General features: G+C 49.3%; 1 protein-coding gene across 1 annotated transcript in view; it reads right to left on the bottom strand.

Moving 5' to 3' along the window:
- Nucleotides 1-7,249, bottom strand: part of LOC143986919 (ALK tyrosine kinase receptor-like) — a gene marked incomplete at both ends in the record, with an annotated part of 240,164 nt that extends 232,915 nt beyond the window's left edge. The window contains 1 exon segment of the mRNA XM_077485327.1: nucleotides 7,139-7,249. Coding sequence (XP_077341453.1) covers nucleotides 7,139-7,238 — 100 coding nt within the window.
- Between the last annotated feature and the right edge of the window lie 7,751 nt (nucleotides 7,250-15,000).

Genomic DNA, 15,000 nt, shown 5'->3' with positions numbered 1-15,000 from the left:
GCGGTGCCCGGTCACCCCTAATGGACGGGCCTGCCCCTGGACCTGACTTCATCCCTACTGATCACCTTCGGGATGAAATGGGTTGTGAAGAAGGTCTTCTCAACCAACTTCAAACCCGACCTCACCAACGCTCTTAGGAAGGAAGACTGAAAACAACATTTTGGGAGAATAAAACCAAATTCAGTTCAATTTGTTTTGTTTTTTTATTAGATATGATATAAAGATAAAAAACTGACATGTCTCAGAGACCTACAGACTCCCCTTCATCAGGACCTGTGTGCTGGTTAGAGATACCAGACTCTCAGAAACCATGAAATCAGGCCGAGACAGAAGTACAGGCAAATAACACTTGTTTAAAGAGGAAGTAAACCCAGATGGGTGTTACTTCCTCTTTGTCTCCCTGCAAAGGTAAAGCATAATGGGCTACTATGCATCGCATCGCATCGCATCGCATCGTAGCCCATTATGTGTCACTTACCTGACACAGGAGGCAGCGAAGTCACCGCTATCCCCTGTAGCATGAAGTGGCCCTCTCCTTCCAGGTATCACTGTTCCGGCGATGTGGGCGGCCGGACCAGCGTGAGCACGGGAGCCGCCACTAACGGCATATCGCAGTTAGCAGCGGCACGCTCAGTGCGCCTGCGGGCCGATGTCTACGGTGCATGCGCAGTAGACAGAGGTGCCGGTCTTTTTGCAAATATCTCCTAAACCCTGTAGGTTTAGGAGATATTTCATGGACCTACAGGTAAGCCTTAATCTAGGCTTACCTGTAGGTCAAAGTGGTCTGTAAGGGTTTACAACCACTTTAATAATAAAAGTAAAAAGAACAAACTTAGTCAAAACATAGCCAGAGTTCAGTAACCGGAACGGATAGTCAGCTAAGCCAGAAGTCAGGGATCAATGGAGTGGAAGAGCAAGCAGGATCTGGAGCCAGAAGGGATGTCACCAAAGCCAGACTTGAAACAGGAATGCAGGAGATAGTTTCTTGTGATGGGACCAAGATGAAGGCAGAGCTCCTCTGGACTGGATGACTTAGGTAGGTAGGACTGAGGAGCAGGATATAATCAATAGGTGAGTCCCTGTGGAGACATGGGAGCTGGCAATTAGCCAACAGCTGAGCGGCCAACTCAGAGAAGGAAGGGCTGAGCCCTGACCGAGACAATGGTTTGATCTGAAACTAGGTTTGAACTGAACATTTGCCCATCTGGCATGATGTGCGGTGGGAGCCAAGCATCTTATAAAGGGGTGTTTCTACTGCTTATATCAGTGACCGCTCCCTACTGTCACTGCTTCCAACCTTCGCCGCGTCTCTAGAAACTGGTGACATCACCTGGAATCCTCGGCCATGTAAGCAAAGGGGCGGGGATAGTAGTGACATCACTGCACAAATTTGACCCCTGAGCACATTTGGCCATTTATATCACCACTATCCCCGCCCCCACCACTCCCCCCCCTTTATATATCTGATCAGAGCTTGGGGGGCTGTCATTTGGCTAATGATACCGCCGGGATCAGTCGTACGTAGTGGACAATTCATTTTTTTATTACTGGCAAGTCGGCAAACACCGCGATTGATGATGGATTTTACAACGAAGGACATTTGCAGAATTTTTTTTTTTTTTTTTTTTTTAATAAAGGATTTATCAAACATTTGGGTGTCTTTATTTATAGGTGATATCTTTTTTTGTGAATGAGAAGGGATATACTATATACTCATTAATCACCTGACCTCAGAAGGTTTTGCCCCCCCCCCCCCCCCCCCCATGACCAAGGCATTTTTTGCATATCAGCACTGCGCTACTTTAACTGGTAATTGTCATGTAACACTTTTCCCAAATGACATTTATATCATTGTTTTCCTCAATAGAGCTTCCTTTTGGTGACATCACCGCTGGGGTTTTTAAATTTTTTTATTATATAAATGAAAAAAAGGCTGACAATTTTGAAAAAAAAAAAAAATATATATTTTTTACTTTCTGCTATAGAACATATCCAATAAAAAAATAAAAATTTTGGCCAAAATGTATTCTGCTACATATTTTTGCTTTAAAAAAAAAAAATCCCAATAAGTGTATATTAATTGATTTATGTGAAAGTAATAGTACCTATGAAACTATGGGATATATACTGGAATTTTTATTTATACATTTTTTTTATACTACTGATTTTTTTATTCATTTTTTCATTCTTTTTTTTTTTCTTATTTTTTTTTATTAAATTTTTATACTACCAATTTTTTGTCTTATTCATTTTTTTTTGTATACTACTAATAATGTTGTAATAGTGTGGCGGGCAATCTGACACTGGGGGAAACTGTCACTGACATCTCCGCTGAAGCTAATACAGTGATCAGTCTGAATGCTATGCACTGTCACTGTACTAATGACACTGGCTGAGAAGGGATCAACATCTAGAGCGATCAAAGGGTTAATCATGTGCCTTACAGTGTATATTCGGCTTCTTCTTACTAAAGACCTCCCAGTTTCTCATTCCTGCTTTGCCACTCACAGAGCCGGAGCCGCGATATCCGGAAGACACCCCGAGGGAACATGTCAGCTCCCTCGGCGTGTATCAGGTGAGATGTCGGTGCCTCGTTCTAAGGGAAGTATTTCCTAATGAGCTAGTATGTGGTGCATACTAGCTCATTATGGCTTTTCCCTTACAGGTCTGGAAAAAAAAAAATTCAGATTTAACCACTTAACAACCGGCCCATAGCTGAATGACGGCTACAGGGCGGTTGTTTAACTCTGGGAGGTCATCATATGACGTCCTCCCAGAATTCCGCTCTTACACACCCCCTGGGGCGCGCACTCAAGTGCATCCGTGACTGCCGGGTCCTGCATCACAGATCACGGTAAACGGCCGATCATCGCAGCCTTTTACCACGTGATCGCTCCATCAAATGACAAAGCGATCACCTGTAAACAAACCGGCATCATGTTATGACGCTGGTTCCTCCCTCCCCCTCTCTGTACCGATCGGTACAGTGGAGGGGGAAGAGATCGGTGTCAGCAGCGATGTGGGCTGCATCTGCAGTGCCCACATCGCTGCTCACTGACAATTAACCCCTCAATTCCCTGCCAATACACTGCAATACCCTGCAATGCCCTGCCAATACTCTGCAATACCCAGCAATGCCCTGCCAATACTCTGCAATGTCCTGCCAATACTCTGCAATGTCCTGCCAATACTCTGCAATGTCCTGCCAATACTCTGCAATGTCCTGCAATGCCCTGCCAATACTCTGCAATGTCCTGCCAATACTCTGCAATGTCCTGCCAATACTCTGCAATACCCTGCAATGCCCTGCCAATACTCTGCAATGCCCTGCCAATACTCTGCAATACCCTGTAATGTCCTGAAAATAATCTGCAATGTCCTGCCAATACTCTGCAATGTCCTGACAATACTCTGCAATACCCTGCAATGCCCTGCCAATACTCTGCAATGCCCTGCCAATACTCTGCAATACCCTGTAATGTCCTGAAAATAATCTGCAATGTCCTGCCAATACTCTGCAATGTCCTGACAATACTCTGCAATGCCCTGCCAATACTCTGCAATACCCTGCAATGCCCTGCCAATACTCTGAAATACCCTGCAATGCCCTGCCAATACTCTGCAATGCCCTGCCAATACTCTGCAATGCCCTGCCAATACTCTGCAATGCCCTGCCAATACTCTGCAATACCCTGCAATGTCCTGCCAATACTCTGCAATACCCTGCAATGCCCTGCCAATACTCTGCAATACCCTGCAATGTCCTGCCAATACTCTGCAATACCCTGCAATGCCCTGCCAATACTCTGCAATGCCCTGCCAATACTCTGCAATACCCTGCAATGTCCTGAAAATAATCTGCAATGTCCTGCCAATACTCTGCAATGTCCTGACAATACTCTGCAATACCCTGAAATACCCTGCAATGCCCTGCCAATACTCTGAAATACCCTGCAATGCCCTGTCAATACTCTGCAATGCCCTGCCAATACTCTGCAATGCCCTGCCAATACTCTGCAATGCCCTGCAATGCCCTGCCAATACTCTGCAATGTCCTGACAATACTCTGCAATGTCCTGACAATACTCTGCAATGCCCTGCCAATACTCTGCAATGCCCTGCCAATACTCTGCAATACCCTGCAATGTCCTGCCAATACTCTGCAATACCCTGCAATGTCCTGCCAATACTCTGCAATGTCCTGCCAATACTCTGCAATGTCCTGCCAATACTCTGCAATGTCCTGCCAATACTCTGCCAATACTCTGCAATATCCTGCCAATACTCTGCAATACCCTGCAATGCCCTGCCAATACTCTGTAATACCCTGCAATGTCCTGCCAATACTCTGCAATGTCCTGCCAATACTCTGCAATACCCTGCAATGCCCTGCCAATACTCTGCAATACCCTGCAATGCCCTGCCAATACTCTGCAATGCCCTGCCAATACTCTGCAATGCCCTGCCAATACTCTGCAATGCCCTGCCAATACTCTGCAATGCCCTGCCAATACTCTGCAATGCCCTGCAATGTCCTGCCAATACTCTGCAATACCCTGCAATGCCCTGCCAATACTCTGCAATGCCCTGCCAATACTCTGCAATACCCAGCAATGCCCTGCCAATACTCTGCAATGCCCTGCAATACCCAGCAATAGCCTGCAATACCCTGCCAATACTCTGCCATAAATTGCCATACCCAGCCATACTCTGCAATACCCAGCCATATTGGGTGATACCCAGCAATACCCAGCTATACTCGGCCATGCTCAGCCATACTCGGTGATACCCTGCAATACCCAGCCATACTCGGCTGTACTCGGCCTCTGTATGTGGCCAGGCTGTGGAAGTCTCACACATGTGGTATCGCCGTACTCAGAAGGAGTAGGAGAATGTATTTTGGGGTGTCATTTTTGGTATGTACATGTTATGTGTTAGAAATATTGTATAAATGGACAACTTTGTGTTAAAAAAAAAAAAAAAAAGCATTTTTGACTTTGTGCGGGGATATCTTAATGATGGGTGTAGCTACAGAAATCATTCAGATATCAGCTTTTTCAGTCGGCGATTCCCTACACCATAAGAACAATCATAGCGGCTTGTCCACTGCTTGATCGTTCTTACGGGAGGTTAAGTGTTCTCTATGTTGATCACCCTCACATGTGGGAAAAAAAATACATTTACCCAATTGTGGAGAAACTCCGACACATGCCAACCAAACAGGAGGCCAGAAGGGAATTCTGGAACACAACTCAGTCTACCATCCACATCCACCACTGTCCGCCATCCACCACTGTCTCCCGTCCACCACTCTCTGCCGTCCACCACTCTCTGCCGTCCACCACTGTCCGCCGTCCACCACTCTCTGCCGTCCACCACTCTCTGCCGTCCACCACTCTCTGCCGTCCACCACTGTCCGCCGTCCACCACTGTCCGCTGTCCACCACTGTCTCCTGTCCACCACTCCCTGCCGTCCACCACTCCCTGCCGTCCACCACTCCCTGCCGTCCACCACTCCCTGCCGTCCACCACTGTCCGCCGTCCACCACTGCCTGCCGTCCACCACTGCCCGCCGTCCACCATTGTCCGCCGTCCACCATTGTCTCCTGTCCATCACTCCCTGCCGTCCACCACTGTCCGCCATCCACCACTCCCTGCCGTCCACCACTGCCCACCGTCCACCACTGCCCGCCGTCCACCACTGCCCGCCGTCCACCACTGCCCGCCGTCCACCACTGTCCGCCGTCCACCACTGTCCGCCGTCCACCACTCTCTGCCGTCCACCACTGTCCGCCGTCCACCACTGTCCGCCGTCCACCACTGTCCGCCGTCCACCACTGTCCGCCGTCCACCACTGTCTGCCGTCCACCACTGTCCGCCGTCCACCACTGTCTCCTGTCTACCACTCCCTGCCGTCCACCACTCCCTGCCGTCCACCACTCCCTGCCGTCCACCACTGTCTGCCGTCCACCACTGCCCGCCGTCCACCACTGCCCGCCGTCCACCACTGTCCGCCGTCCACCACTGTCCGCCGTCCACCACTGTCCGCCGTCCACCACTGTCCGCCGTCCACCACTGTCTGCCGTCCACCACTGTCCACCGTCCACCACTGTCTCCTGTCCACCACTCCCTGCCGTCCACCACTCCCTGCCGTCCACCACTCCCTGCCGTCCACCACTGCCCGCCGTCCACCACTGCCCGCCGTCCACCACTGCCCGCCGTCCACCACTGCCCGCCGTCCACCACTGTCCGCCGTCCACCACTGTCCGCCGTCCACCACTGTCCGCCGTCCACCACTGTCCGCCGTTCACCACTGTCTACCGTCCACCACGGTCTGCTGTCCACCACGGTCTGCTGTCCACCACTGACTAGCCGGGTGTAGCAGGGCAGAGATTCGGGTAACACTCACCATTTTTGGGTATGGGGCCATTGTATGAAAACACTTCCCTCATAATCCAGGAAATATTCCAGGTGTCCACCACTGCCCGCCGTCCACCACTGTCCGCCGTCCACCACTCTCTGCCGTCCACCACTGTCCGCCGTCCACCACTGTCCGCCGTCCACCACTGTCCGCCGTCCACCACTGTCCGCCGTCCACCACTGTCTGCCGTCCACCACTGTCCGCCGTCCACCACTGTCTCCTGTCCACCACTCCCTGCTGTCCACCACTCCCTGCCGTCCACCACTCCCTGCCGTCCACCACTCCCTGCCATCCACCACTCCCTGCCGTCCACCACTGTCCGCCGTCCACCACTGCCTGCTGTCCACCACTGCCTGCCGTCCACCACTGCCCGCCGTCCACCATTGTCCGCCGTCCACCATTGTCTCCCGTCCACCACTCCCTGCCGTCCACCACTGTCCGCCGTCCACCACTCCCTGCCGTCCACCACTGCCCGCCGTCCACCACTGCCCGCCGTCCACCACTGCCCGCCGTCCACCACTGTCCGCCGTCCACCACTGTCCGCCGTTCACCACTGTCCGCCGTTCACCACTGTCTACCGTCCACCACGGTCTGCTGTCCACCACGGTCTGCTGTCCACCACGGTCTGCTGTCCACCACGGTCTGCTGTCCACCACGGTCTGCTGTCCACCACTGACCAGCCGGGTGTAGCAGGGCAGAGATTCGGGTAACACTCACCATTTTTGGGTATGGGGCCATTGTATGAAAACACTTCCCTCATAATCCAGGAAATATTCCAGGTGTAGAAGTTCAGAGGATTGCTGGATGAGGTCTTCATGTAATGGAAACCTGAAATAAGAACAATACAGATCAATAAATGAACTAATAAATGTTCAAAAAAAAAATCTAACTTCACCGCATACACCGGACAACACTTGAAGGGGGGGGGGGCGGCAGAGGTTTTTGGACGACTGTAGAGGTGAGTATAAAGAAACCACACTAAAGAAACTTTGGTGCGGTTTACTTCCTCTTTAACTCTATCTTGTAGGAATGAATAACATTCAACCTGGAGAGAAAACAGCCTAATAGCATTCGATTTTGCTTCCATTTGCACAGAACAAATGTAAAACGAGTTTCAAAGGGCGAATAGCTCTGCAGATTTTTTCTTAAATTCACTGATATGCCTCGTCTCCAATACAGCCCTGGACAAAGATGCCGGACGTCCTCCAGCCAGGAAATAGGACGGGGCTCTTATTGGACTTGCTGCAGCTTCTAATGCAAATGGTAAGAAGCTCACAGTGTGCAGCGAAATCAGAGGGGGGGGGGGATGGAGGGAGGATATAAGACTGAATGGGGGATGGAGGGAGGATATAAGACTGAAGGGGGGATGGAGGGAGGATATAAGACTGAAGGGGGGATGGAGGGGGTATATAAGACTGAAGGGGTGATGGAGGGAGGATATAAGACTGAAGGGGGGGATGGAGGGGGTATATAAGACTGAAGGGGTGATGGAGGGAGGATATAAGACTGAAGGGGGGGATGGAGGGAGGATATAAGACTGAAGGGGGGATGGAGGGAGGATATAAGACTGAAGGGGGGATGGAGGGAGGATATAAGGCTGAAGGGGGGGAATGGAGGGGGTATATAAGACTGAAGGGGTGATGGAGGGAGGATATAAGACTGAAGGGGGGGATGGAGGGGGTATATAAGACTGAAGGGGTGATGGAGGGGGTATATAAGACTGAAGGGGGATGGGGGGAGGATATAAGACTGAAGGTTTTATGTAATAAAATTCTTATCATGATGGAGCCATGGTGGGCTGTACAGAGTCTAAGGAGAATACATGGGGGGCATTTGTCGCCTTCCGTTGCCTCTCCTGGTCCCCGGTGGTCTTCGGTTAGTCAATGGATGAGATGGAAGAAGTTTCTGTGAAGAGTAGACATGACGAGGTCAGGCCTGTGATCTCTCCCCCCAGAGTCTTCTACGCTGATCGCCTTCCATCTTCAGCCGCACGCGTTTGTGGAAATATTGACAGCCGTGAGCTCCACTGGGCTCATTTACCGAGGAATGTAAAGCCGCTAATGGAGCGACAATTATACAATTAGAGTCCAAACTCCTCGAATGTCTTAAACACTAAAGTCAGAGAATTACCAGAGAAGACGACTCGTCTCCGAGCTCCGAGACGCATTGTACACACAGCAAATGTTGGGTAATTAGGAAACATGAGAGTGATGTGATGGATAGATGGAGGACACACCGCCAACAGTCCCAATCCATGCCATGATATCAGCCATTGGCGGGATTGGGCTGGTAGTTTGGGAGGTTTTTTTTTTATTATATTTTTCAGAGACAGCAATCTCAAAGACCCTAAGACCCTGATCACCCTTACTGAATGCCTCTGATCCCTGGACATGGTCCTGGACACAACATCATCGGGACTATCCTGGTAAATTGGCCAACATGCCCTTTAAGGTGAAGCCCAAGCACTGCCACATGGGAGGTCACATGGGAGGCCACGTGGGAGGTCATGTGGGAGGTCACGTGGGAGGTCACATGGAAGGTCACGTGGGAGGTCACATGCTTCCCCATTTCTGGAAGCCTTGATGCTTTAGAAAGAACTCTGGTACAGGGAAGAGCAAGGCTCAGCGAGTATAACAGCCGGGGGGAGGGTATCTGAAGGCACTTTACCGTGAAGGCCAAACCAGGAACCCTAGCAGGGGTTAAAAGCAAAGTTTTGATCAATATGTAGAATCAGAAGGAATGGACCGGAATAAAAAATGGATAGCAATAGAAAAACCAAAACAAGTTAAATTGTAACTGTAAACTGGAATCAGAGAAAGCTGAACGATACAACGGCGGGGGAATTTTGGGCGCCAAATTATAAAGTTCTTATGATTTATAGGAACTCATCAACGAAAGAAGGCGGATCTGATGATTCCACCTGCTGCTCTCCCATGTCACCTCTCTGTAGATTTCATCTCCCCCTTATCCTCATCTTATTATTCCCCCTCCCCCCCGTGATATCTCGTGGTGAGACTTGAGGGATTACGAATTAATCATTACGAGGCTCTACACTTTCTTCATGTTCATCTCCATGGGTGGCAAACAATTCAACATTTCATTTCTCTCATAAACCGCACTTGTGCTGGTTTCTAGAACACCCCACAATTTGTACGTTTCCCCCTATTTGCCTTTACATTGTTTAGGGCAACATATATAATTCTTGGTCCGGTCAACCATCTAAAAAGGGTCATCGGACAGAAAAGTTCACCCGGACACTGTTGGACACCATCCATGAGGCCACTTCTGGTGGAATAGTTCCAAGACTTTGCCTCCATGCAGCTATTGGGGAAGGATCGGCACTAGGATTTGCATATGAACTACAAGATACGGGTTAGATATATATCCCCGTGAGGCCCCTGAGCATCAAACAGCTCCCACCAAGACCACTATGATAAAAATCTATGAAGGAACAACTTGCGGCCTCATATATGGGCAGAGGAGACTTATAGAATATATCCTCAGTGTAAAGCCTCTACTGGAAGCATCTATCCAGCTGTTGCTCTATTGTCCCTTGAAACTCTGAGGGTTGGCCATGGACGGTTGAGTTCCTCATACATTTATCAAGGGCAGAAGAGTGCTCCCAGATGTTGGTGATCACAATCCATTGATTCCATAAAGACTTCGGGCTGATGGAGTATTTTGTGATGGGATAGTTCAAGGTTTGGAGCCCATGTGGCTACCGGTGAAGGACCATCACTACTATGATGGCTACACATCCCTTTGAGACCACTGAGCAATAAACGGCTTTGTTACAACGAATCCCACCAAGGCCGCTATGATGTAACTCTCTGAAGGTCAACGTGAGGCCTCATTTATTTGTGGAGGAGACTTCCATAGGGATAAATTCTTGGTGTAAAGCCTCTATTGGGAGCATGTATCTGGCACAGGACAGTCGGGATCACCCTGCTTTATCCCTGAATGTATACTAGGTTTGCTTCTTACTATGTCAGTCGTTCTCAACCACATCAAGACCAGGGCCCCCCAAACCCTTCCATACACCAACAGTAAAAAAAATTAAATCACACAATATAAGTACGGGGATACACAATATGTTTTGGAATTGTGGAAGGCACTAGGTGGGGGTAAGTGTCGCTGTGGAGGGATGAAGGTTCTGGATGGGGGTTAGGCAGCACACTTGGTGGCCCTGTCAGCGGTGCTGCCCCATTGTTTTGAATGGGCAGGGGAGCTTTAGGAGCGGTGTATACTTCCATACCCCAACAGTACAAAAACAATAATCACATAATAAAACTATGGCAATACAAAATATAACCCGAAATTCTGAAAGGTTCTGCATGGGGCTCATGTCACTTTGGGAGGATGGGGGTTCTGGAAGTAGTTAGGGGACTTTGCAGCACATTTGGAGGCCCTGTAAGTAAGATGAGATTTCTAGAGGGAGCTGGAGGCAACTTTGAGGAGCTGGATCTCTTGAGGTGAATGGGGTCCATTAAGAAAGATAGGGTTTTGCAGGGGCAATATGGGAGACTGGGGGAACTGCAAGGGCTGAGAGGGCACTGTGGTACACTGTTGGGGGCACTATGGGGGCTGGAGACTCTACAGCAAGCTAGAAGGACACTGCAAGAGGATAAGGGATCTGCAGATGGCTGGGGTCTTGAGAAGAGGGAGGTCGTGGTCCAGCAGTTGGACGTGAGCTAATGGTTGAAAACCACTGTACAAAGGGATATCTCTTTTATATTACTCATGATGAATCTTCCATGCCCCAACAGTAAAAAACAATAATCACATAATAAAACTATGGCAATACAAAATATAACCTGAAATTCTGCAAGTTCTGCATGGGGCTCAGTGTCACTTTGGGAGGATGGGGGTTCTGGAGGTAGTTAGGAGACGTTGCAGAACACTTGGGGCCCTTTAGGGGATGCAGTTTCTGAAGGTAGCTGGAGGCAACTGTAGAGTGTGGCATCTCTGGAAGGGGGTGGAGTCCCACAAGGAAGATTGCAAGTGTGGAGGGCAAGGTGGGGCACTGTTAGGGACACTATGGGGGCTGGAGCATCTGCAGCAAGCTAGGTGGCATTAAGAGATTGGAGGGCACTGTGGGAGGCTGGCAGATAGTGTGGGGACCAAGGTCTGTTAGGAGGCACTGTGAAGGGCTGACGGGCATGGTGGACCAGTATGTGAAGTTGGTAGGCACTGTGGAAGGTTAGGAGATCTGCAGATAGCTGGAGGATTGGGAAGATAGAGGCTGTGGCCTAGCAGTGGATCACGGCCCAGGGGTTGCGAACTAGTATTCTATGCGATATCATAGGATGATCTAGTGCAGTGGAAGGCAAATTTAGGTGGAGATCTACCTGAGCAACACGGGAGAAGTCAAAGATCACTGAGAACAGTGTCACCTCCTCACACCGGATTTAAACCTCCAATTGCTACCATTTCACAATCGTGCAGGATATAATAGAAGTCCATGGCGAAGCACGGCAAACCCGCAGGAAACAGTGACAGGTTCTGATAGAAAAGTCCTCCACTACCGATAACACTGCCGCTTACCAGACCTAAAGATCTCTTTTTAGGGAGATCTCCAAAAACGTGTGGCTCTTCCCCCAGCCAGGGTTCCTATATAGGACCAGGAGAGTGGTCCCCGCTATGCCGTCTCCGGTGGTATCAATAGGTTTTAGGCAACGCTCATCCCCCATGCAAGAGACAAAGAGCCTCCATGGTGTAACTCTTAAAAAAACTCTTTATTTTAAAACATAAATAATGCACTTTCAAAACCTTCTTCATTCAAAAAGCCCTTCAAAATATCGAGCCAGTGGGCTCTCGATCGCTGCCCGTGTCTACCGGGACCAGCGGGGTATGCGGTGACGTCAGCGCGTTGCCTAAAACCTATTGATACCACCGGAGACGGCATAGCGGGGGACCACTCTCCTGGTCCTATATAGGAACCCTGGCTGGAGGAAGAGCCACAAGTTTTTGGAGATCTCCCTAAAAAGAGATCTTTAGGTCTGGTAGGCGGCAGTGTTATCGGCGGTGGAGGACTTTTCTATCAGAATCTGTCACTGTTTCCTGGGTGCTACTGTGTGACGTCACTAATATATAGAGCATTAAGGATTCAGTCCCATTTGGTGGAATATTGAATTTGGACTTTTTTTTTTGGACTTTATTATTGATTTTTTCTTTTCAGGTCATGTCACTATATGGAATGTATTGAATGGTTCACTCGCATTTAACCATAATCATTTTATTTTTAGTTACATAGTTAGTCAGGTTGAAAAAAGGCACAAGTCCATCCAGTCCAACCACAAAAAAAATAATAATAATAATATCATACAATCCCATATACCCAATTCTATACCCACAGTTGGTTCAGAGGAAGGAAAAAAAACCCCCAGCAGAGCCAATGATCCAATTTACTAAAGCAGGGGAAAAAATTCCTTCCTGATCCCCCGAGAGGCAATCGGATTTTCCCCGGATCACCTTTCCCTATAAATGTTAGTACCCAGTTATATTCTGTACACTTAGGAAATAATCCAGTCCCTTCTTAAAGCAATCCACTGAGCTGACCAGAACCACCTCTGCAGGGAGTCTATTCCACATCATCACAGCTCTTACTGTGAAGAAACCTTTCCATATTTGGAGATGAAATCTCTTCTCCTCTAGATGTAAAGAGTGCCCCCTTGTCCTCTGTGATGACTGTAAAGTGAATAACTCAACACCAAGTTCCCTATATGAACCCCTTATATATTATACATGGTGATCATATCCCCCCTTAATCTCCTCTTATCAAGAAAATAAATTCAGTTCCTCTAATCTCTCCTCATAGCTGAGCTCCTCCATGCCTCTTATCAGTTTGGTTGCCCTTCTCTGCACTTTCTCCAGTTCCCCGATATCCTTTCTGAGAACTGGAGCCCAAAACTGAACGGCATATTCCAGATGAGGTCTTACTAATGATTTGTACAGATGATATCTCTCTCTCTGGAGTCCCGACCTCTCCTATACAGGAAAGGACTTTGCTCACTTTGCAAACCGCAGCTTGCATTGCATGTTATTATTGAGCTTATGATCTACCAAAACCCCCAGATCCTTCTCCACCATGGATCCCCCCAGATCCTTCTCCACTATGGATCCCCAGATCCTTCTCCACCATGGATCCCCCAGATCCTTCTCCACCATGGATCCCCCAGATCCTTCTCCACCATGGATCCCCCCAGATCCTTCTCCAACATGGATCGGATCCCCAGATCCTTTTCCACCATGGATCCCCCAGATCCTTCTCCACCATAGACCCCCCCCCCCAGATCCTTCTCCACTATGGATCCCCCAGATCTTTCTCCACCATGGATCCCCCCAGATCCTTCTCCACTATGGATCCCCCGATCCTTCTCAACTATGGATCCCCCAGATCCTACTCCACCATGGATCCCCCAGATCCTTCTCCACCATGGAACCCCCCAGATCCTTCCTCCACCATGGATCCCCCCAGATCCTTCTCCACCATGGATCCCCCCAGATCCTTCTCCACCATGGATCCCCCCAGATCCGTCTCCACCATGGATCCTCCCAGATCCTTCTCCACCATGGATCCCCCAGATCCTTCACCATGGATCCCCCAGATCCTTCTCCACTATGGATCCCCCCAGATCCTTCTCCACTATGGATTCCCCACAGATCCTTCACTATGGATTCCCCAGATCCTTCTCCACCATGGATCCCCCCAGATCCTTCTCCACCATGGATCCCCCAGATCCTTCTCCACTATGGATCCCCCAGATCCTTCTCCACTATGGATCCCCCCAGATCCTTCTCCACCATGGATCCCCCAGATCCTTCTCTCCACCATGGATCCCCCAGATCCTTCTCCACCAGGGATCTTCCCAGATCCTTCTCCACCATGGATCCCCCAGATCCTTCTCCACCATGGATCCCCCCAGATCCTTCTCCACCATGGATCCCCCCAGATCCTTCTCCACCATGGATCCCCAGATCCTTCTCCACTATGGATCCCCCCAGATCCTTCTCTACTATGGATTCCCCCAGATCCTTCTCCATTATGGATAACCCCAGATCCTTCTCCACTATGGATCCCCCCAGATCCTTCTCCACTACGGATCCCCCCAGATCCCTTCTCCACTATGGATTCCCCCAGATCCTTCTCCACTATGGATTCCCCCAGATCCTTCTCCACTATGGATTCCCCCAGATCCTTCTCCACTATGGATCCCCCCAGTTGTACTCCCCCTAGTATGTATGAAGCATATTCTTAGCCCCCAAGTGCAGAACTTTACATTTATCTACATTAAACCTCATCTGCCACATAGTCGCCCAATTAGACAGAGCACTGAGGTCGGCTTGTAAATTGGCGACATCCTGTAAGGACGTTATTCCACTGCATAGCTTGGTGTCATCTGCAAAGACGGAAATGGTACTTTGATCCCAGACCCAATATCATTTATAAAGATATTAAAAAGTAAGGGTCCCAGCACTGAACCTTGGGGTACACCACTGATAACCTCACCACCCATTCAGAGTAAGAAATTAACCAACGACTCTCTGAATTCTGTCTTTTAGTTGTTATCACATATTTC

Source organism: Lithobates pipiens, unplaced genomic scaffold (genome assembly GCF_037356315.1).
Source record: "Lithobates pipiens isolate NorthernLeopardFrog02 unplaced genomic scaffold, aLitPip1_a1.2 Scaffold_18, whole genome shotgun sequence".
NCBI classification, from domain to species: domain Eukaryota; kingdom Metazoa; phylum Chordata; class Amphibia; order Anura; family Ranidae; genus Lithobates; species Lithobates pipiens.
The sequence above is the reverse complement of the archived record's forward strand: the minus strand, read 5'-3'. Positions and strand labels throughout refer to the sequence as shown.